General features: G+C 39.5%; 1 protein-coding gene across 8 annotated transcripts in view; it reads left to right on the top strand.

The window, feature by feature from the left end:
* Window positions 1–1,936: 1,936 nt before the first annotated feature.
* The window catches only part of RPS6KA3 (ribosomal protein S6 kinase A3), a 114,403-nt gene continuing 94,365 nt past the window's right edge, over window positions 1,937–21,974 (top strand). For 4 of the 8 annotated variants that reach the window (XM_077888776.1, XM_077888772.1, XM_077888778.1 and 1 more), the window contains exon 1: window positions 2,077–2,427. Coding sequence is in view for 3 of the 8 variants with exons in the window: in XM_077888771.1 (XP_077744897.1) it covers window positions 2,359–2,427 (69 nt within the window). In the remaining 5 variants the exon portion in view is untranslated. Of the gene's footprint in view, window positions 1,978–2,076; window positions 2,428–6,212; window positions 6,255–21,974 lie in introns of those variants that run through there. The other 4 variants (XM_077888768.1, XM_077888770.1, XM_077888779.1 and 1 more) reach the window with 3 other exon arrangements.

Below are 21,974 nucleotides of genomic sequence, written 5' to 3' on the forward strand. Positions count from 1 at the left end.
CAGTTTGGTGGACCAATTTACCTTAAACTAACCAAATTGACCAACTTCTTTTCGCTATAAGGAATGGTAATATGGGTTTGCAATGTAAATGAAAGAAAGAAAAATTAGGCACTTCCTACATAAATATAAAGCAGCGCACAACTCCTTATTCTTAAACTTCTGCGAACTGGTTTTACCTTCCGGAATTACGGAGACCGTGCTGCCAAATTAGCTGAGTCTGGGTCCAGACTGGATTTGCAGCACTAGAATCAAGCATGTTGGGGGAGGTGACACAATCACGAGCTAAGTCCTCCCCACCCCCCGCCGCACAGACCACGCTGAGCCTGCCCAGATGTTGCTCAACCCTGAGCTGTCCCCCTGAGTCCAAGGCTGCGAGAGAGGGCGCACGGCGAGGACTTCCGGCCACCTCCTTGGGCCCCCTAAACAGATGGAGTCGCTTCTGGTGGCCACGAGGCTCCCGGGCCTCGAGCTTGTGCCAGAGGGCGTGCAGGCGAAGGCAGCAGAAAGATCCGAACACCTGCCTTCTTCGGGGCCAGTGAGAAACCTTGCACCGCCCGCGCAGACCTGGCCCGCCAGGAGTGGGGCTCTAATCTCAACCTCACACCTGCCTTAGGAAGACAAGGGCTCTCCAGGTGTCTGGGTCCCGGGATGATGAAAGCGAGCTGTTAAAAGGCGTGCACCGGAAGCGCAGCGGGGGACGCGAGGTGGCCGCGGGGCGTGGGAGGACCGGGACGCCTGGGCCCAGGCCTGAAGGGATGAAGGCACTGGCCTTCCCGGAGATTTCCCTTTACTTTTTTTCCTTCTCGTAGAGAGGGTTGGCCAGTGGCTGCAGTAGCTTTCCACTCAGCCCAGCGACTTTTACAGAATTTTGCCCAGGCGCACGGAGTCTGCTAGGCACCTGGCGTTGGGAACACGAGGTGGAACCGCACCCCCCACCCCCCCACCCCAGCGACACTCAGTCCCGACGCCCAGGCCTCTTCCCACAAACTCTCAGTCCTTTTGGATTCCGTTGCCGTCTGGGGATTGGTTTTCCTTAACCCAGGGCTTCCCTATCTTGGGCTGGAGGAGTTAGGACCTCCCTCGCTTTCTCTCCTCCACCCTGGGCCAGCCTGATTTTTTAATCTAATCTTTTATTTAGAGTCAACAGTGGAGCAAAGAACCCCAGGCTCCTGCCAACAAGATATTTTAAAATAATTCCCCAACCTCTGCTGAGTGGGGCAGCCTCAAGGAACCTCCTTGTTTTTTTTCCTCGTGCAGATTTAGGTACCAGGGAGCGGGGACTTTGAGAGTCGAGGTTCATGCCCGAGGGCTCTGCAGACTTTGGGTGGGGGGCGACTCAAGCAAGACAAATGAATTCCAAATATTAAAGATATAACACAACTGCCTCGATTTGGAGAGCCTTGAATCAAATCGAGAGACGAACCTCCAGGGGGCTCCAGGGCACAAAGCTTACGTGTCCCCATCCTGGGGGACGTTACGGAGGAGGGGGCGGCAGGTGAGTGCCCAGCGTGTGAGCCTGGATAGGGCGGATCCTGGCCCATTAAAGGATGTGCCCATAGACACTATGCTCCCCACAAACACCCACTGAGGAGTCAGACCGAAAAGACACCCACTCACTCCCCGGGTCCTTGACACCCGACTGCGCCCACTGTGCCTCGCCCACCTCCCTCCCCAGCTAGGCGGAGACCACTGTTCTCTACATCCTTAAGTAGCCTCCGACCTGCTCGGACCCTTAGCCTAGGGCTCCCAGCCTTTAGCTTTCATTGCCCTTCCCCTTTTCTTTCCCCTGCCGCCCGCCGACGCCCCCAGATCTCTCCGGCTCGCCCTTCCTGAAAGTAGGCGAGGCCCAGAAGCTGAGGTTGGGGCGAGGAAGGAGGGAGGAGCGAAGCGCGGCGGCCGGGGGCGTGTCTTCCCAAGCCCCGCCCCCGGGTGCGCGCGGCGGTGGCGGCGGCGGCCGAGCCTCGCTCTGAGAGACAGGTATCGCTTAGGCGCCATGTTGTGAGCGGAAGTGGGGGAGCGCGCGGCCGCCGCTGTTCTGCTGGGAGCGGGCGCGGGAACCGGCGGGGGGGGCGGAGCTGTAGTCCCGGCGGCGGAAGGAGGAGAGGAAGAAAGGGGCGAGACCCGGTGCCCGGCAGCGGCGCGAGGCTCTCGCTCGGCGCGCGGACATCTCCAGCCAGGCGCGCGGCGTTCGAGGGTCGGTGTCGGCGCCGAGCCCTCTCCCGGGCAGCCGGCGCTGGTGCTGCTGCTGCTGCCGCCGCCGCTGCTGCTGTCGTGGGGCTCGGGCGGCGACAGAGCGGGGCCGGCCGCGGGGCGGGCGGGGAGGGAGGAGGCGGTGAAGGCGGCGGGCCGGGGGGGAAGATGCCGCTGGCGCAGCTGGCGGACCCGTGGCAGAAGATGGCTGTGGAGAGCCCGTCCGACAGCGCTGAGGTGAGTGCCGCCGGGCGGCCGGGGGCTGGCGCGCCCCTCCCCTCGCCCCCGCCGGCCAGCTCCCCTCCCTGGAGCTGGCCACTTGGCCCCTTCCTCTGCTGCTCGCGTCTCCCCTCGGTCTGGGATTCCGGTTTGGGTAGTTGGGGTTGGTCTATTTGCCCTTCTCTTCCACCCGCACCCTCACCTCCCCGCCCTCGCTCGGGGGGCTGTGGTGTGGTGGCGCGTAGGGTTTGGAGTGGGCGCTGGGGCTTTGCAAGAAGCTGATTTTAATCAACTTTGCGTGGGGGGACCGGGAAGCGGAGCGGGGGCCGAAGAGGAGTTGGGAAGTTTGGCCCTGCCTGCTTGGGGGCTTCCCTGGACCCTGGCGACTTTGGAGTGTAAGGGAGGGGTATGGATTGGGTTCGCTGGGAAGCAGGGACTCCCGAGTCCGGCCAGGGGAGGGAGTTGGTGCTGTGAGTCGGGCGCGCAGGGGCCAGAACGGCCCAAGGCAGGACTGGCGACCTGTGGGGGCTTCGGGTAAGGGGTACAGGACAGCCAAGGGTTTTTGCCTTCCCCCCAGTCTGTCTGCCGCAGCGGTTTCTGCTGGTGCAAAGGAGAAAGTGGAAGCCTGAGATCCACCCCCCTCCCCCATTTCTGAGGTCGCTGAGCTCGAGGACCCCAGTCCCTAGGAGCTTTAACTTGAGTTTCCTGTCCATGGAGGTGAGAGGGTGATGTTCAAGGCGATCATTAGCCGCCCTAAAGGGCTTTCAGGTTTTCTTCGCCCGGGATCTATTCGATGACGGTCCCTGAGACACCTAACCGAGTGCCAAAAACCCAAAACAATATACCCAAACACGGCAAAACAATTTCCCCGGACACAGCCTAGCATCGAGCTTTCGCAGCCGTCCCTGTCCCAGAACCAACTCGGGGTCTGCGAAAATAATCCAGACAAGACCCATTCCAGGGCATCAGCGCTCCTCTCCGAAGTGGAAAATCAATTCCTGATGGTGGCACGTCTGTGATTCTCCCTTCTTGACTTTTTGCTATCTTCTATCCCCGCAGCGGACTTTGGGGGATTACAGGATGATAGCCTGCGTGTGTGTAATAGTTAGTGAGTGACCCCATTTCTGGAAAGCATGACTGAAACGCGGGGGTGGAATGGGGCAGGCTCTGATGAGTGGTGTACTTGGCGGCAGCCGCTGCCCTGCCGGCCTCCGCAGTGTGAGAGGTGGATAGGGTTACTGGTTACGTCAGTAAGACCGAGGCTCAGTTTGATCTGAGATGCGGGACACTTGCATTCTCGGGTATAATGGAGGGGGAGGGGAGTCAGTTCAAATTGCTTTTCAATTTTTTCCTAGTCACCTCCACCCACTGCTGTATAAAATGTTTACTTGCTCTCCTTAACGTGAGCAGAGTTGTAATAGTGCTTACGGCTGGTACTTAGTATTTTGTGACTTGGATCATATTTTTAAAATCTAAGCTAAACGCTGCTCTTCAATGGAAAAGATATTGATAGATGTTTTCTAAATATTTTTAAAAAGGAAATCACGTTTTTAAGACTAGCAGGATTACATTTAAATTTTTGTTAGCCTGTTTAATACTATCGATGTATTATAAGGAAATTGAATTTAAAATGTTTTATCATCCTTTGAATGGATAGTATGGAAATTAGTATGCAAACAGACTCTTTTCATTCATTTTTTCCTTCAGATTTATTTGCATTGAGTAATATAGCTAAAAGCTTTATAAAATATGTTCTCAAAGTGCTGACCTTGTGAAAAGAAATTGAATTGCTTTGAGCCTGATTGTTACATGCAAACGGTAACATTTGCAACTCATAATCAGTCCACATTTCTGCTTGGCACGTATCAATGTGTTAAAAAATCATTTAAAATTCCACCTTATCTTTTTTCTACATAGCATACATTTGGATAAGGAAGGCACAAAACTGATATTTATTTAGCACTTACTATATGCCAGATACTGTGGTACATGCTATTTCATTTTATCCTTCCTATGACCCAACAGAGTAGGGTTGTGATCCTCATTATTACAGATTAAGAAACGGAATATCTGAAGTTAAGGGCACAAAGATTATAAATAGTAAACGACAGAGCCATAACTCAAAGCCGAGTGGGTATAATTCATGTGCTTTGCTTTATATTAAGGTAGCTGCTTCAGATCCTTTGTGGAAAAATTCAGGGTATAAATAAATAAGCCAGTAGTTGGAGGTCATGTATTTTTCAGAAACAGTTACGGTATTATAAGCGATCGCACTTGTTAAAGCCTAGTTATTTCAGTTACTGTCATGGTTTCCAGAACCTGGCAGATAGGATTCCACAACTTGCCATTTTCAAAGAATTTTCTTGATATTCTGGCATAAGATATGTCACAGGGAGCTGGAGTTGCCTAGATTAATTTTTTAAAGATTTTTTAATGGCCTTTAGATATTTTGTTGCCTTTGGTGGTTCATCTGTTTCAAGTAAATTACTTCTGATACAATTTTGGAAATTGAAGCCAGCAAGGAAAAGGTTGAGAATTTTCATTCAGAAGTCTAATATTGAACTTAATATTATGTCTGCTATTATGCCATCTCCTCCCCCAGTAAGTTCTTAATAGAAAGTAATTATATTTTACCAGAATAAAGTCATTTTTTGAAAGATATTTACTTGAGTAAATTCATCGAAATTTTTTCTTTCTGGGCTAAAAGGTGTCAGGGTTGGTCTCTATAGAGATTTACATTTGTGGTCTGATTCCTAGTAGATTGTAAAATCTTGAAAGGAGAGCCTTTTTTTCCTTTGTATTCTCAGCACTTAACACAGTGCCTGGCACATGTATATTATGAATCCAATAGACATCCACTGAGTGAATTATGATGGTCAGGAATAGGGTGATTATCAATGTTACTTCTGTTCTAATCATTTTAATCTTACATTGAAATATGAGCAATCTTAAAAACCTTAGTACCTCACCGAAAATACAAGGCAGTTTCTTCATTCCTTTACATAGCCTTCCTGCTTTTAAGACCTCACATGGGTCTCATGGTGCTCAAAACAAAAAAACCCTTGTGGTTAACTCAAACATGGGTCATAACATGATAGGCTAGAACTAGGCCAAATGTTTAAAGAAGCAAATTTAGGATAATAAAGGAAGTACTATGTAAGCAGTCAAGGTTAGTACAAGATTAAAAACAAAATAGTGTCCTAAATAGTCTAGGTGAATTCACAACTCTTTAGTGAGTTATTTAAAGATGCTAGTATGTTTTTGAGTGTCTGACGGTTTAGGAGACAGATATCAAGGAATTGTGACTATTCTGTAAATTCCTTGCCACTGCTGTCAGAGATAACATTTACTAGATCATAAGCCTGACCTAAAGTGACACTTTTTCTAAGTTTTCAATAAAGGATAAATGATAGTAAATGTAAATGTAAATAAGAACAATTTTAATTAATTTAGCCTTAATATACTTAAGGTTATTTTTGCTTTATAGAAATGTGCTGTATAAAAATAGCCACCTTGAATTGTTTTAAATAGCAAGTACCCATAATGCATTAAAATATTAATTATATAAATATTTTCTTTATAAAAAATGAGACCCTTGTGTTGGAAACCATCTTCAGTGAATGTGCATCCATTTTTATCTTCAAAGATTGTATTGGATTCTGGAGTATTTCTACTATATTGATATTAGGTTTCTTATTTTTATCTGTAGGGAAATACATTCTATTGAAGTATGATCATTGATTTTGAAAAATGTTTTATTAAGTTTCTTTTCCTTTTCCTGTTTCATTTCTATCACCTTTCAGGTTTTTTTCTTTCCCCCAAGTGAAGATCTGAGGAGAGGACAGGTATTGTTACATGTCAACTGTCAATAGTAACTGTGACACATTACTGAGCACTTCATTGTTTTCAGTGATTATGATATTATAAGATGTCAGTTTTTGTTCAACTAAAATTTAGGAAAGTTTGCTTTTTTTGCAGCTCTTCCTATACTAATTGGATTGATCCAAAATGTGAAACTTCTTTGGTACATTTAAATTTTAAGATAAAGAGATAAACCTAAAGAAACAAGTATAGGCAGACTTTGCCTTTTCTTTAGTATGTTTCTGGAAATTAAAATGAGTATATCCTATTTTTATTTAAGGAGACTGGCATAATTGGGATGTGCACTCTTGACCAAGGACATGATAATTGGTAAATTATAGATAAAAAAATATAGTAGATCATTTATCGAAAGTCTGAATTGCAGAATTGTAAAGATTTTTTTAAAAATTTATCACACACTAAAAAATTCATATCATTGTGATCATTGACAAGATTTGCTCTAGAGTTCCGTACTCAGGGACATGTGATATAGCAGGCTGTGAATGTTGGGTGATGTCAAGGGCGCCAGTTTCCCAGTGCAGACTGGATGCTTTAGACCCAGTGATCCAGATTACAGTGTACAACAGTGACATTTTGGTGGTCCCTTGGTAATGCATGAGTGTTATAGAGCTCAGTTGTTTATGTGTTTTGATGGATAACAAGTTTTAAAGCATTGGAATGCAATTGTGCAAATCTATATTATACATGCAATTCCCCAATTCACATAATAGAAAATAAAAACAACCAACTGCAGTTTTATATTTGGCATTAAATGTCTTCTTCTACCCCACTTCAGATTTGCTAGTTTCCTGTGTCACTAATCTGGAACAATTAGCAGATCTCACATATTCCAGCTTATCAATTTAATACCAAGTAGCATAAAAACAAAGATAAAACAACTGTAAATGTTAGTTTTCTGAAACAGATTGAGGATAAAATGTATCCATTTAAGACAACTATTATTTTATACATTTGGCCTATTTTAAGCCAACACATTAGTTACTAGCAATTCAATATTTCAGTTTTACTTACCTCCTTAAAATTTAGAAGGTACTTTGTAAGATAATTTGGATGTATGGCAAAGTGTTGGAGCCATAAAGACCTGGGTTTGAGTCCTGGCTCTGCCACTTAATAATTTAGTGATCTTATGCAAATTGGTTAATGTCTCTATGCTTCAACATTCTAATCTGTAAGATAGGGATGAAATAATACCTACCTCATAGGGTTGTGGTGAGAATTAAGTGAAATGATAATATATATAAAGTATGTGGTTCAGTGCATGGTTTAAGTGTCTAATAAATAATATAATGAATCTGTCTAACAGAATTGTGTGAGGAAGTTCTGTGTTTTTCCTCTGGGGTAATTTTTTCTGAATCAAGCAGAACAATTAAAAGTGATTTGTTTGATTGATCTGTTTAAACAGCCATTATTATATCTGAATATAATTATAAGGATAAGGTAAATGCGAATCTCTTGAATCTGTCCCTTTTTATATTGTTCCCCTCTTCAATATCATCTTTAAAGGGGAAAGACAAAGAACGTTTGAAGAATATGTGTGGAAGAAGGAAGAAAGCAAAGTTAATGTTCACATTTCGACATTGGTCAAATTGGAAGGCATCTCACAGTCCATGGCATGCGATTGTTTAATTTGCAGTGTTTCTTTCCCCTTAGGGATATATAATAGTATATTTTACACATGATAGTGTCTTACGATTGGTGAAAGCTGGTGTATCCTAGATGTCAACTTCTTGAAGGAAGTATGTCCTTGAAGACATGGATAAAGTCAATATATAGTGTTAATAAGTAGAATTTTAACTTACTTTCTCTAAAATATACCAAAACAAAATGTGCACACCTTTTTATATTTTAGGATAAGTCCTATTAATTTCACTTTTAGGGACAGAAATTAATATGTCACACCTCCCTCCCCATTACTCTAAATACATTTGTTTTGGTTATTTGAATATGCCACAAGTAACTGGGTTTTCCTGTCTAGAAATAAAATCCTTTGGATTTGGTCTTTTATGTGGTATTTGTACTTAAAGAACTTGAAATATGATATACAGTATTTTTAACTGAGAAGTCTCTGGAAATGTTAAAGATGTATCTATGCCCCAGCAACCATCTCTGTCATGCAAAAACAAAAACGAAACAAAGGAGTGTAACATAATCAAATACATGTGGCAGTTATAGAGGTAAATAGTATTTGGCCAATGTCTTTACCTCATAACTTCTTAGAACTTTTAAGATGATATTTGTACATGCTGAATCTGCAAAAAAGATATAGCCCACATCATTTGAGACTTCATGTCAAAACCCTTTTTTTCAACCATCTATTGAAGTCTCAAAGGACACAAGTGCTTTGCAGAACAGTTTGGACACTGATAACTATAGTAACATGATCCAGTATTGCCTGCAAATGAGCTGTTATGTTTAATTGTATCAAAGCTTTTTTTTATGTCAAGAGTTTTTCATTTTGAATTGAAATCTTTTAAATTGTACAATTCTCCATCTTTTTTTTAAGATTTTATTTATTTATTCATGAGAGACAGAGAGAGAGAGAGAGGCAGAGACCCAAGCAGAGGGAAAAGCAGGCTCCATGCAGGGAGCCGGATGTGGGACTTGATCCCGGAACTCCAGGATCATGCCCTGGGCCAAAGGCAGGCACCAAACCGCTGAGCCACCCAGGGATCCCCCAATTCTCCATCTTATAATGGACTAGACATTTAAATATAAAAATTTATTTTTTTAACATTTATTTGAGAGACAGCAGAACAAGAGAGAGCATGAACTGGGGGGAGAGGGAAGGGGCAGAGGATAAGGGAGAAACAGACTCCCCACTGAGCAGGGAGCCCAACAAGAGGGCTGGATCCCAGGACTCTGGGATCATGACTTGAGCTGAAGGCAGACGCTTAACCAACTGAGCCACCCAGGTGCCCCTAAATATGATTTATTTTTTTTTTAATTTTTATTTATTTATGATAGAGAGAGAGAGAGAGAGAGAGAGAGAGAGGCAGAGACACAGGCAGAGGGAGAAGCAGGCTCCATGCACTGGGAGCCCGACGTGGGATTCGATCCCGGGTCTCCAGGATCGCACCCTGGGCCAAAGGCAGGCGCTAATCCGCTGCGCCACCCAGGGATCCCCCTAAATATGATTTAAATGAAAATTTAAAATAACTTAAACTTTTTATCCCATATTCTGAAAATTAATGGTCATATTCTACCTTAATATCAAGCTAATTGCCTCTGTTAAGTGGCCTGTACATTGACTTGCTCTGTAATTTATATCTCAAATTCATTATTTTTAAAAACTCTTTTATCATTTGGAAACTTTATGTTGCCATCAATCTGCCTATCTCTCCCACTCTTCTTTTTAAATTAATCGCTTCTAACTCACAGTTACTAGAAAATATCTAGGATTACTGATATTTTGATAGTCATTTTTAACTTGGGAACCTTGTTACTCCATCTTAAAAAACAGTTTACACTCACAGCTTACCAAATAATGTAAAAGAGCATCCTCACCGTTTTTGTGATCTCTGCTCATTGTATACACATACCTCTGGGGCCAAGGGTGTTTGGACATACTACCTATTAATAACAGTGTTTTATGCTTCAACATAGAGTGACCAAATGGCTCAATTACTGGCATTACCTATTCTGCGTATTTACCTTCCTTTCTGGAAAGTATCAACTAGAAAGGAATGTGAATAAACTAAAGAACAGGCCTACAAAACAGAAAGCTAGCCTACTGCCCCACCTGGAGTCAAGTCTCCACATGGTCTTTGGAGGGTTTTTTTCCCCATGAAATAGTGCTAGTTTCCTGACTGTTAGCTACCCTATATTTGTGTGTAAATCCAAAAGCGCTTTTATACTTCCTATCATTCTTTTCCTTTATTAGTATAAATAGAATTACAGCAGTAGCATAACTTGTCAGGCTTCCCAATATTCACTAATATACCCATGGTATATTACATACCTTAAAAACTAGTTATGTTTAATCCACCATGTAAATTGATTTTTATAATCTTCTGTATAATGATGATCTCATCTTCAAACTTGACCTGGTCATCTAGATTTCTGTGAGCTTGCCTCTAATCCTGTGGTCCACAAAGCTTGTTATAGGAAACTTGGTTCAGTCATTTGATATGTGTTAGAAGCAGATGTTAAATTGATAGCCTGAAGCAAAAGATGATTTTGACATAATAGATTGAAGTGTGTCTCACATATAATGTTTTGGTAGAAAACTCTCCAGAAATCTTGTAGAATCTATACTAAAAACTTCAGATATTCTAATTTTTTACATTTAGGAGCCTGAAAATAAGATAAAATAATAGTAAAGATTAACTTAAAAAAAAACCCATAACTTCTAGATCATCATTGTTCAGTAGCTACCAGCCACACATGGCTATGGAGCACTTGAAATGTGGCTAGTGTGGCTGAGGAACTGAACTTTAAATTTAATTTGAACTATTTTAAATTTAAATAGTCACCTGTGGCTATTGGCTGCCACATTCAACAGCACAGTTCTAGATTATAGGATTAGTACAAATTGAACTTTTTTTCCTATACTGGTGTTTTTCAGCTTTGCTTTGTTATTTGTATTTTGAAATTAATAGGCTAAAGCTTTTTCTTTCTTTCTTTTTTCTTTTTTTTTGTACAATTTTTTTCTCTGAGCTAGGTGTCGTCAGAGTCCACACCACCACCACCATCTTGCCTGTGGTGGTGCGTTAGTTTCCTTTTTTTTTTTAAGATTTTATTTATTTATTTATTTATTCATGAAAGATACAGACAGAGAGAGAGAGACAGAGAGAGAGAGAGAGACAGAGACACAGGCAGAGGGAGAAGCAGGCTCCGTGCAGGGAGTCCCACATGGGACTTGATCCCAGGACTCCAGGATCACACCCCGGGCTGCAGGCGGCGCTAAACCGCCGCCGCGCCACCAGGGCTGCCTGCTAAAGCTTTTTCTAAATGAAAGAATATTTACTATGCTTTTTCAAATTATGTTTAACCAGCTTTGTTTTGTTCTTCACCTACCCTGAAGATTTTTATAAACCCTATTACATGGTATGTGCCCCTCAAATCACCATTCTGCACTTTCTACACTTTTGCTAGCTTTCTAGTGACATTTCTCATTCAATGATAACACCAAGGACTGGGGAAATTTAGCTATCAAAAAATGTTGCATTTTGTTAACTATGCTGTGCTAATTAATACTGGAAAAGTGGATTGATACATCTTGTAGATTAGCATTTACTCAATGTCCTCTGTAACTAGACACCGTCTATATCAACTTGAATGAGGTAGACATAATTCTTCTCAACCTACAGATAGGGAAGCTAAAGCCTGGAAAGGTTGAATAAGCTGCTCATGGTTGCACAACTAGTTAGTAGAGGAGGCAGGAATCAAACCCTAGTCTCAGATTGCAAATTTCACTGATCTTCTGCTAAACTGCCATGCTTGAGTTGAGAACAGCATGTAGGTGAGTGACTCATTCTAGATGTAATCTCCTACAGGGGAGAAAGCTTCTCTGTGGTTTGCCTGAGAAGATATTTTTATGGGAATGTATAGGTAGAGTTAGAAAATGAAATCGATTCTACTCTCCAAATACATTGTGGGTTAAATAGGTTTTTGTGACCTGGCCTGAGAAATGGGGTTTGTAACATTGTATGACATAATGTTTTGGGATTTCTAAACAGGTGTCTTACATGTGAACATTTGAAACAAAAACTATAGTATTTGGAAAAGGGGAGGGGACTGTCCAGATACTAGTTAACAGTCTTCATAAAGTAGTCCTCAGGTGTGTGCTTGGGTAACTGTGTTCTGTTTTTGAATTGCTGCTTATTAAATCATTACCTCTTTATATTTGCATCTCTTTAGAAAAATCTATTTGACACTCCCTCAAAGTGTCAGAAAATAGGATCTGAGTCAACCTGAAAAAGTTACCGGTTATCTTGCTACAGTATAAAAAAAGGAAACTTAAAGTTTACATGGTCATTGGTGGTTTTTTTTTCCTGTTTAGGTTAAATAGCCTTAATTAATCATTTTTAAAATTGAGATATGATTTACATACCACAAAATTCACTCTTGTATACAATTCAGTGGGTTTTAGTATATTCACAAGGTTCTGCAACCATCACCACTATCTAATTCCAGAACATTTTCATCAGCCCAAAAATAAATCCCATACTCATTAGCAGTCATCCCTATTCCTTCCTTCCCCCAGCCCCTGGCAACCAGTAATCTACTTTCTCTGTAGATTACTTATTCTGGACATTTCATATTAATGGAATCATATAATATGTGGACTTTGTGTCTGACCTCATTCATTTAACAATGTTTTCAAAGTTCATCCATGTTATATCATGTATCAGTGCTTCATTTTTATGGCTAATATTTTACTGTATAGATACACCACATTTTGTTTATCCATTTATCAGTTCGTGGACATTGGGGTTGTTTCCACTTTTTGGCTATGGTAAATAATGCTGCAATGAATATTTTGTATTAAGTTTTTATGTGAACATATGTTTTTTATTCTCTTGGGTATGTACCTATGAGTGGAATTTCTGTGTCATATGGTAAGTCTATGTTTAATATTTTTGAATTACCAACAAATTGTTTTCCAAATTCCTTGAACCATTTTACATTCCCACCAGCAGTGTATGAGGATTCTAGTTTCTCCTTATCCTCATCAACACTTGTTACTGTCTTTTTCATTATAGCCATCATAGTATGTGAGCAGTGGTATCTCATTGTGGTTTTGATTTGCATTTCCCTAATAACCAAGGGTGTTAAGGGTCTTTTCATGTGCCTGTTGTCTATTTGTATACATAATTAATTCTTGTGCTTATTTTTTACTGATTTGGAGACTTAAATGGAGTTTTTGCATTAATGCTGTTAATAGAAGATCCTTGTCTATGTTATATTGTATACAGACCTTCCTGGAGTTAAATAGGATTATGTTCCATCATAAGTTGGAAATGCATTTAATGCACCTAACATACTGAGTGTCACAGCTTAGCCTACCTTACCTTTAACATGCTCAGAGCACTTATATTAGCCTAGAGTTGGGCAAAATCCTCTAACACAAAGCCTATTTTATAACAAAGTGTTGACTAGCTCTTGTAATTTATTTAATACTGTACTGAAAGTGAAAAACAGAATGACTTTAAGTGTATTGGTTGTTTATCCTCATGATCACATGGCTGACTAAGAGTGCTATTCCTTACCACTGCCCAGCATCATGAGAGAGTATCATACCACCTATTGCTAGCCAGGCAAAAGATAAAAATTCATTGTGGTTTCTACTAGATGACGTTAAATCACTTTTGCACCATTGTAAAGTCAAAAAATTATAAGTCAAACCATCATAAGTCAGGGACTACATAGTTCTTTAGAAAACTTAGTTTCAATCTGTGTTTTCAAAAGTTTTTTTTTATTTTTATATGTGATAAATTCAAAGTTTTTCCTAGAACTCTGGTTTTCCAACTGGATCAGTAGAGCCCTATGTTCTTTGGAGATATCTTATGTTACCTCATCACCTGGACCATCCCTTTTCCCAGCCAGAGTAGAGTTTCTAGAGGAACACAACAAAGAGTTAATGTTAATTATAGAAAATTATGGCAAGAAAGCAACTATTGAAGCAGTGATATTTTTCATTAGAGTCTTCAGTGTTGTTAAACTATTCTATAGTTTCTTATTTAAAGCAAGAGTACAGGAAATAATTGAAGATCAATTAAAACTGTATGTTTAGACTCTCCAAAGTTAAATATAAGTCAATAGATAAATGATTTTTTTTCCAAGAATCCATTTCTTAGGTTCAGTGAGATGTACAGGTGTTTCATTTAAAGAAGTAGGAAAATACAAAACAAAACCTTCTTGCCTCCTTTCCTTCAAGTTCCTCCTGGTTATTGGTATAATTCAAGAGGAATAACTATTACAATGGATGTTGGTAGCAGTAAGGAAGGTTACTTAAAGAGAAAAATGTCACAGACAAATTAAAAATAAGATTTCCTGGGGTACCTAGCTGGCTGGTGGTGGAACATGTGACTCTTGATCTCAAGGTCATGGGTTCAAGCCCCACATTGGGCATGGAGCCTACTTTAAAAAAAAGGATTTCTTTTGGATTATTAAAAAGAGCTCATAAAGGAGTTTTTTTTTAATTTATTTATTTTTTATTTGAGGGAAAGAGCACGTGAGAGATAGCATGAACAGGGGGTAGGGGCAGAGAGAGAGAGGAAGAAGCAGGCTCCCTGCTCAGCAGGGACTCGCCAGGACTCTGGGATCATGACCTGAGCTGACGGCAGACGCTCAACCAAGCCACCCAGGCGCCCCATAAATGAATTTTAAAGTGAACTTTTCCCCTTGGCTGTTTGAGTGTGTTGAGGATATTACTAGGTAATGATGAATGAAATATGATTATTTCCTTTGGAATATTATAGTTTAAAAGTACTGAGGTGGACAGGCAGTTAAATAACATGAAGCAAGCTAAATTAGCCAGGAATGTTACAAATAGATATAATTGGAACTTCAGAAGAAAATTATGATCTATAATGTTACAGCAGTTTTCCATAGTGCATTTTTAAGCATAATGTGGAAGATTAGAAAGTAAATATTATTACCCCGACACCTAATAAAGTTCCTTTTAAAACACACATACACACACAAAGCAAATAAATGTTATTTTCAACATGAAAATCACTTAGAGGAGATTTCTGGTTCTCCCAAGTTGAAGGAATCCCATTCCTCTTAGGTCCTCTTTTACAACTAAAACCCTTAAACATAACACCTCAAGTACAGGAACACTCTGAAAGGTGGAAACAAGAAGGCAGACTGCCTACAGACTTTGAGACTCAAAGAATGACACAAATAGTGAGTTCCTTGGGTTATTTTTATTGCCTCCCGTATATCTTGGACAGGTCCTGTAAAAGCCTCTGACCTGAATCACCAATAGGCACAGACAAAAGGGGCTCCAAGAAAAGCCTGTTCTCTTTAGCCAAGTGAATCGGGGAAAGGGTAGCCTAACAATAGTAAATCTTTTTGGCAGTCCCCGCCCTACTGCAGCCAAACACCCCCAGAAAAATCCCACCCTACTCCAAAGAAGCAAGTGGCAGTGCTTGAATTCCTCCACTCAGTGATGTTGGCTGGGCAGATCAAGGACCTAAACTCTCATTCCCTGCCTAGCAAAAGCAGACAGCACTTTGATTCCCCCTGCTGGGTGGTTTTGGCAGGTTGGTCAGGAATTTGATTTTCCCTCACTGTCCCCCCTCCATCCCACTACCTGCAGAAGGAAGTGATTCTCTCACTAAGGTACCATCAGTGGGGTCCAGGAGCCAGTTGAGCCTCCACCCCAATCTGGAAGCAATGAGATTTAACAAGGTGGTATTAGGCAGGGGTAGTCCCCACTCCTGCCCTGAGCCTACACCTTCATCTAAAATCAACAAGGTGGTTGGACGTGGACTAGTCAACTCTGCTTCCCTTCTTTCCTGATGTCATTGGGGCCCAGTGGGTAGCTGAGCCCCCTCCTCCATCTGGCATCTACAAGGCAGAACAAAATGGTGGATGGCAGGGCTGGTTGGCACTCTACTTCCCCCTCTTCCCTTCCCTGTTAGCTGGGCCCTTAAGGAAGTTGAACTTTCCATTCTACCTTACAGCAAAAAGCAGTGTGAGTCAGCCTCTGCTTTTTTTCTTTCTTTCTTTTGTTTTTTAAAGATTTTATTTATTTATTCATGAGAGACACGGAGAGAGGCAGAGACATAGGTAGAGAGAGAAGCAGGCTCCCTGTGGGGAGCCTGATACAGAGCTCAATCCCAGGACCCTGGGATCACAACCCAAGCCAAAGGCAGATACAAAACCACTGAGCCACCCAGGTGCCCCTCTGCTGTCTCCCTGTTGTCAGTGTGATCCATCAGGGAACTGAGCTTGTACCCCTACTCAGAGGCAATGCAATGGTGTGGTACCCCACTTTTACTGGTACCAAGAATGGAGCTGAACTTCCATCTCACTCCTGTTCAGAAAAGCAAGAGTCCTTGCTCCACTTTTACCAGGGTGGTGTCAGTGGGGCCCAGCAGGAAGCTGAACATACACATTCACCCTGCCCTTATACTACATCTCAACTAGTAGACTGCCTGCTAAAAAATGATTAAATAGGATCAAGAGTTTTATCTCCAAGATGTCCATTATGCAATTAAAGATCACTGTACTAAAAACCAAGAAAATCACAACATGAATGAGAAAAAAGTCAACAGATGCTAACACCAAGATGCTTCAGATGTTGCAGTTATCTGACAAGGTTTTTAAAGCAGCCATCATAAAAATGCTTCCATGAGCAATCACAAACACATTTGAATCAAGTTAAAAAAAATTATCTTAGAAAAACAAAAGATATAAAGCAGAATATGGAAACTTTAGAGCTGAAAGATACAGTACCTGAAATAAACAATACATGGGCTTAATAGAAAAGTGAAGATAACAGGAAAACGTAAATTTGAAGATAGAGCAACAGAGATTACCTAATTTGAACAACAGAGAAAAGTGAGCCGATTAAAAAAAAAAAAAAAGTCCTAGGAGCCTGGGGAACATTAACAAGAGATTTAACATCCATGTCGTCATAGTCCCAGAAAGTGGAGAAAAAGAGTGGACCTGAAGAAATAATGGCCTATACTTGCCCAATTTGGCAAGAGACAAAATCTACAGATGCAGAAACTGACTGAACCCCAAACAAGATAAACCCAAAGTAATCCATGCCCAGACAAATCAGAATCAGGCCTTTGGAAATGAGAGCGTGTTTAATGGGTATGGAGTTTCAATTTTGCAAGATGAAAATGTTTTGGATATTGGTGGCACAACAGTGTAAATATATTTAACACACTGAACTGTACACTAAAAAGTAAGATGGTAAATTTTATGTTGTATTTTACCACAATTTTTAAAAAAATGCTTAAACTAAAAGTAAAGCAGAGAATCTTGAATACAGCTAAAGAGAAATGAGCTACTACATATAAGGGAACAATGATTCAAATGACAACAGATCCTACATTAGAAACCATGGAAGCCAGGATGAAATGCACCATTTTTCAAGTGCTGAAAGAAAAAGATCAGCCCAGAATTCTATTCCCAGCAAAAACATCATTCAGGAATGAAGGTACATTCAAAACAGTCTCAGATGAAGAAAGGCTAGGAGAATTTGTCTATAGCAGATCCTGAAAGAATGACCACAGGTAGTTCTTCAAGCAGAAAGGAAATTTTAGAAGAAGGATCTGGAATATCAAGAGTAAAGGAACAATATGAATTATACACAGTCTTTTCCAGAAAATAGAAGAGGAAATACTTCATAATTCATTTTATGAGGCCAATATTGTCCTGAAACCAGGACCTAAAGACAGTACAGAAAAGAAAGCTATAGACCAGTATCCCTCAAGAACGTGAACACAGAATCCCCAAAATGCTAGCAAAAGAAATCAAGCAACATATGAAAAGAACTATACACTGTGATGAAATGGATTTTATTCCAAGGATATAAGATTGGTTCAGTATTTAAAAAATCAGTCCGTATAGTCCACCATATTAAAAAGGAAGAAAAATCACATTATATTGATAGTGCAGAAAATGCATTAAACTGAATTAAACATTCATAGTAAAAACTCATCAAACTAAGAATTCTTTATCAGTTTGCTAAAGAATATTTACACACACACACACACACACACACACACAAAGAAAAAACCCACATCATACTTAATGGTGAAAGACTGAATGCTTTCCCCTTAATATCAGGAACAAGACAAGAATGTCCATTCTCACTACTGCTATTCAACATAGTCCTGGAAGTTCTGAACAGTGTAATAGGCAAGAAAAGGAAATAATAAAAGACATACAGATTGGAAAGGAAGAAATAAGACTTTTACAAGTGATTTTGTAAATCCCAAGCGATCTACATAAAACTAGAAATGAGTTCAGAAAAGTTATATGATACAAGAACAGAATAAAAGAATAAATTATATTTCTGTATATTGGCAATGAATGTATGAAAACTGAAATGAAAAACATAGTACCATTTGTAATTGCTCAAAAAAAATACTTAGGTGTAAAACTAACAAAACATGTATAGGATGTGTATGCTGAAACTAAAAGTGCCAATAAAAGAAATCAAAGGTCAAAATCTATGGAAAGGGTACTGTGTTCATAGATTGAAGACTCAACATATTAAAGATGTCAGTTCTCCCCAAATTCTTCTAAAGGTTTAACACGAGCTTATTCTGAAAGTTATATGGAAAGATAAAGGAACTAAAATATCTAATATAGAAATAAAGTGGAAGGATCCAATTTTAAGACTTACTATATAGCTTCAGTAATCAAAACTGTAGTATTTTGTGGTATAAACGCAGAGGGGTGCCTGGATGGCTCAGTCATTTTGAGTGTCTGACTCTTGATCTCAGCTCAGGTCTTGATCTCAGGGTTGTGAATTCAATATAGAACACAAATAGACCCATACAAGTACAGCCAGTTGATTTTTATCAAAGATGCAAAAGCAATTCAATGGAAGAAGGATAAATGGGCTTTTCAGCAGTGGTGCTTGGAACAACTACATATCCGTGGGTGAAGCAACACCTCAACCTCACACCTTATACAAAAACTAATTGAAAATGTATCATGGGGGAATTAACAGTATACTTACCTTGATGAGCAACGAGTAACGTGTAGAATTGTTGAATCACTATACTGTATGCCTGAAACTAATATAACACTGTATGTTAACTGTAGTAGATTTAAAATAAAAAATAGGAGAAAACGTCTGCTAAAAAGATGCACACACAAAAAAACTCAAACAGGAAAATATCATGGATTTAAATGTAAAATATAAAACTTTTAGAATTTAAACCTCAAAGAAACTCTTCAGGATATTGGGCTAAATGAAGAATTCTTAGACCAAACACCAAAAACACTATCCATAAAAGAAAAAAATTAGACTTTATCAAAATTCAAAACATTTGCTCTATGAAAACAACCCTGTTAAGGCAATGGAAAGACAAGTAGGTTACAGAATGGGTAAAAATATTTGCAAACCTGTATCTGAGACAGGGCTTGTATTTAGACTATATAAAGAACTCTAAACAGTAACTTAAGGCAAACAATCCATTTAGAAATCTGACAAAAGAGATGAATAGGTATTTCACCAAAGAGGATATATAGATAGCAAATAAGCATATGAAAAGATATCAGCATGGTTAGCTATCAGGGAAATTAAAATCATCATGAGGTATGAGTCCTTGACTTTTGGAAGAGCCAAAATAAAAAATAGTGGGAATACTGAATGTTGGTGAGGATGTGGACATTGTAGATTTCATGCGTTGCTAGTGGGGGTATAAAATGATACAGCCTTTCTGGAAAATAGCTCGGCTCTTTCTTTTAAAACTAAGCATAAACTTACCGTATGACCCAACAGTCATACTCTAAGGCATTGATCCCAGAGAAATGTAAGGCATTGATCCCAGAGAAATGAAAAGTAATGTTCACACTGATGTCTGTACACAAATTTTTATAGCAGCTCTATTTTGTAATGTCCAAAATTTAGAAACCAAATGTCATTCAGTAGGTGAATGGTTAAATAAGTTGTGGTACATCCACACTGGAATGCTACTCAGCAACTTAAAAGGAATGTATTATTGATACATGTAACAATCTGGATGAATCTCAAGAGAATTCATACTCAGTGGGTAAAGTTACATATTGTGTGATTCCATTAACAAAACATTCTTGAAATGACAAAATTATAGAATGGTGACAAGACCAGGGTTAGAAAGAGAGCAGGAGGGAGGTGGGTGTGGTTATAAAGGGGGAGCACATAAGATCCTGGTGGTGATGAACTAAGTGTTTAGTATCTTTATAAGTGGTGTAAACACAGGAATCTATAATGTGATAAATTGGATAGAACACACACATGAGAACCTGTAAAACCATTGAAATCTGAATAAGGTCTGGGCTTTGTACTAGTATAAATTTCCTTGTTTTGACAGGAAGTTATGTAAGATGTGACCACTGGATTAAAGGTATATGGGACCTCTCTTTTACTTTTGCAACCTCCTATGAATCTATAATCATTTTTTACTTAAAAGTTAAAAAAAAGTCCGCACTAGATAAAATTCAATGTCTGTTCTCAATTAAAAACAGTAAAATGGGATTAAAATGGTGTCTTTAATGTGAGACTTTAAAAACAGTCTCAGACCAATAGCCAGTGTCATGCTTGATGGGGACATACTAAGTCAATCTCATTAAAACTGCCTGCTGTTTTCACCTCTATTTTATACTCTAGAAGAGTTTGCTAATACAATTAGTCAAGAAAATCAGAGTATTCAAAAGAATAGTAAAAAATTACTATTCATAGATGTTATAGTCATCTACTTAATCTAAGGAAGTCACTAAAAAGGTTCTTTAAAACTGATAGTCTAATAAGGTGGTATTATGCAAAAATATATTCAGAAATCAATAAATAGCTTTTCTAGGTAGAAATGGTAATGGAAAAAATCTCATTCAAAGTAGTAAATATTAAATTTTTGGAAATTAACATAATAAGCAAAGGGCAGGAAGTAAATTTAAAAATTAGTTGCATTAAAGAATAATTTGAATAAATTGGAAGAAAAGCTATTGTTCTTTAAATTACTTTAAGAGTTAAGGCTTGTTTTTTTCCTTCTTGTTTATTTTTTAAGAATTGAGGATAACATTCTGTCTTGAATGTTCCCAGATGTTTAGTTTTTTAAAAGTTTCTTAGGCTTCTTTTAGTTATTTTATAGTTTATCTGAACAATTAATACTAACAATTTTTAGTAAAATGAACTTATTGATGGTGATAATAGCATAGCATTATCTTAATATACTTAATATATGTGCAGCTAGAATTAATCATGGAGCTATAATTAGAAACTTTGACTGTTTTTTCAGAAGTAAACCCTGATGCCAGGTTGTGTTTATATATACTTATGGTAATTTTTAAATACGCATACACATTTTTAATGAGTAATTTGGATTATTATTTCCTAAGTAAATTCAACTCCAAGCTTGTCTAAAACACTTTGTATTAAGATACAGTTAATAAAACACAAATAGGAATTTTGCTTGGATGTTAAGCTCTGATTTATTGTGTATTTGAGTAAATCCCATTCTGTTTCATTTTACTACGTACAAGTTATTGCGGTCTTCTTTTTGTTCATAAGAATGTTGATAAGACTGTATCTAACTTTAAGTGATTGTTAACCATTACATTATTGGTGACATATATTGGGTTCAGGTCAGCAAACATTCAAGCACCACTTGTTTTTATCAATGAGGAAACAGATTCAGGTCATTTTGCCACAGTCACATAACAAAAGCTTGGGCTTTTAAAGCCCTTCATCATGGTTTTTCTGTTTTAGATAGGAGGGCTCCATTAAGCCTCTGGAAACCAGAAGAAATCATTAGACTTATTCCTGAGACTCTTAAATTAGCTAACCCAAGTAATGCATTAAAGAGTTACCTAGTACTAAAATTTTTAGCCTTCAAAATGGAAGTGGTCCCATTAAGATAAGAGACTCCTCAGAATCCCCTCACATATTTGTATTTGTCATTTCCTCTGGCAAGGCGAGCAGGAGGAAAGAGAAGCTAACATTGAACACTCAAAGACACTGGGCTTTACCACAACCTCCAGCATAACTAGTATCCAAATCTTAT

The sequence above is a fragment of the Canis aureus genome, chromosome X, assembly GCF_053574225.1.
Source record: "Canis aureus isolate CA01 chromosome X, VMU_Caureus_v.1.0, whole genome shotgun sequence".
In the NCBI taxonomy this organism is placed as follows: domain Eukaryota; kingdom Metazoa; phylum Chordata; class Mammalia; order Carnivora; family Canidae; genus Canis; species Canis aureus.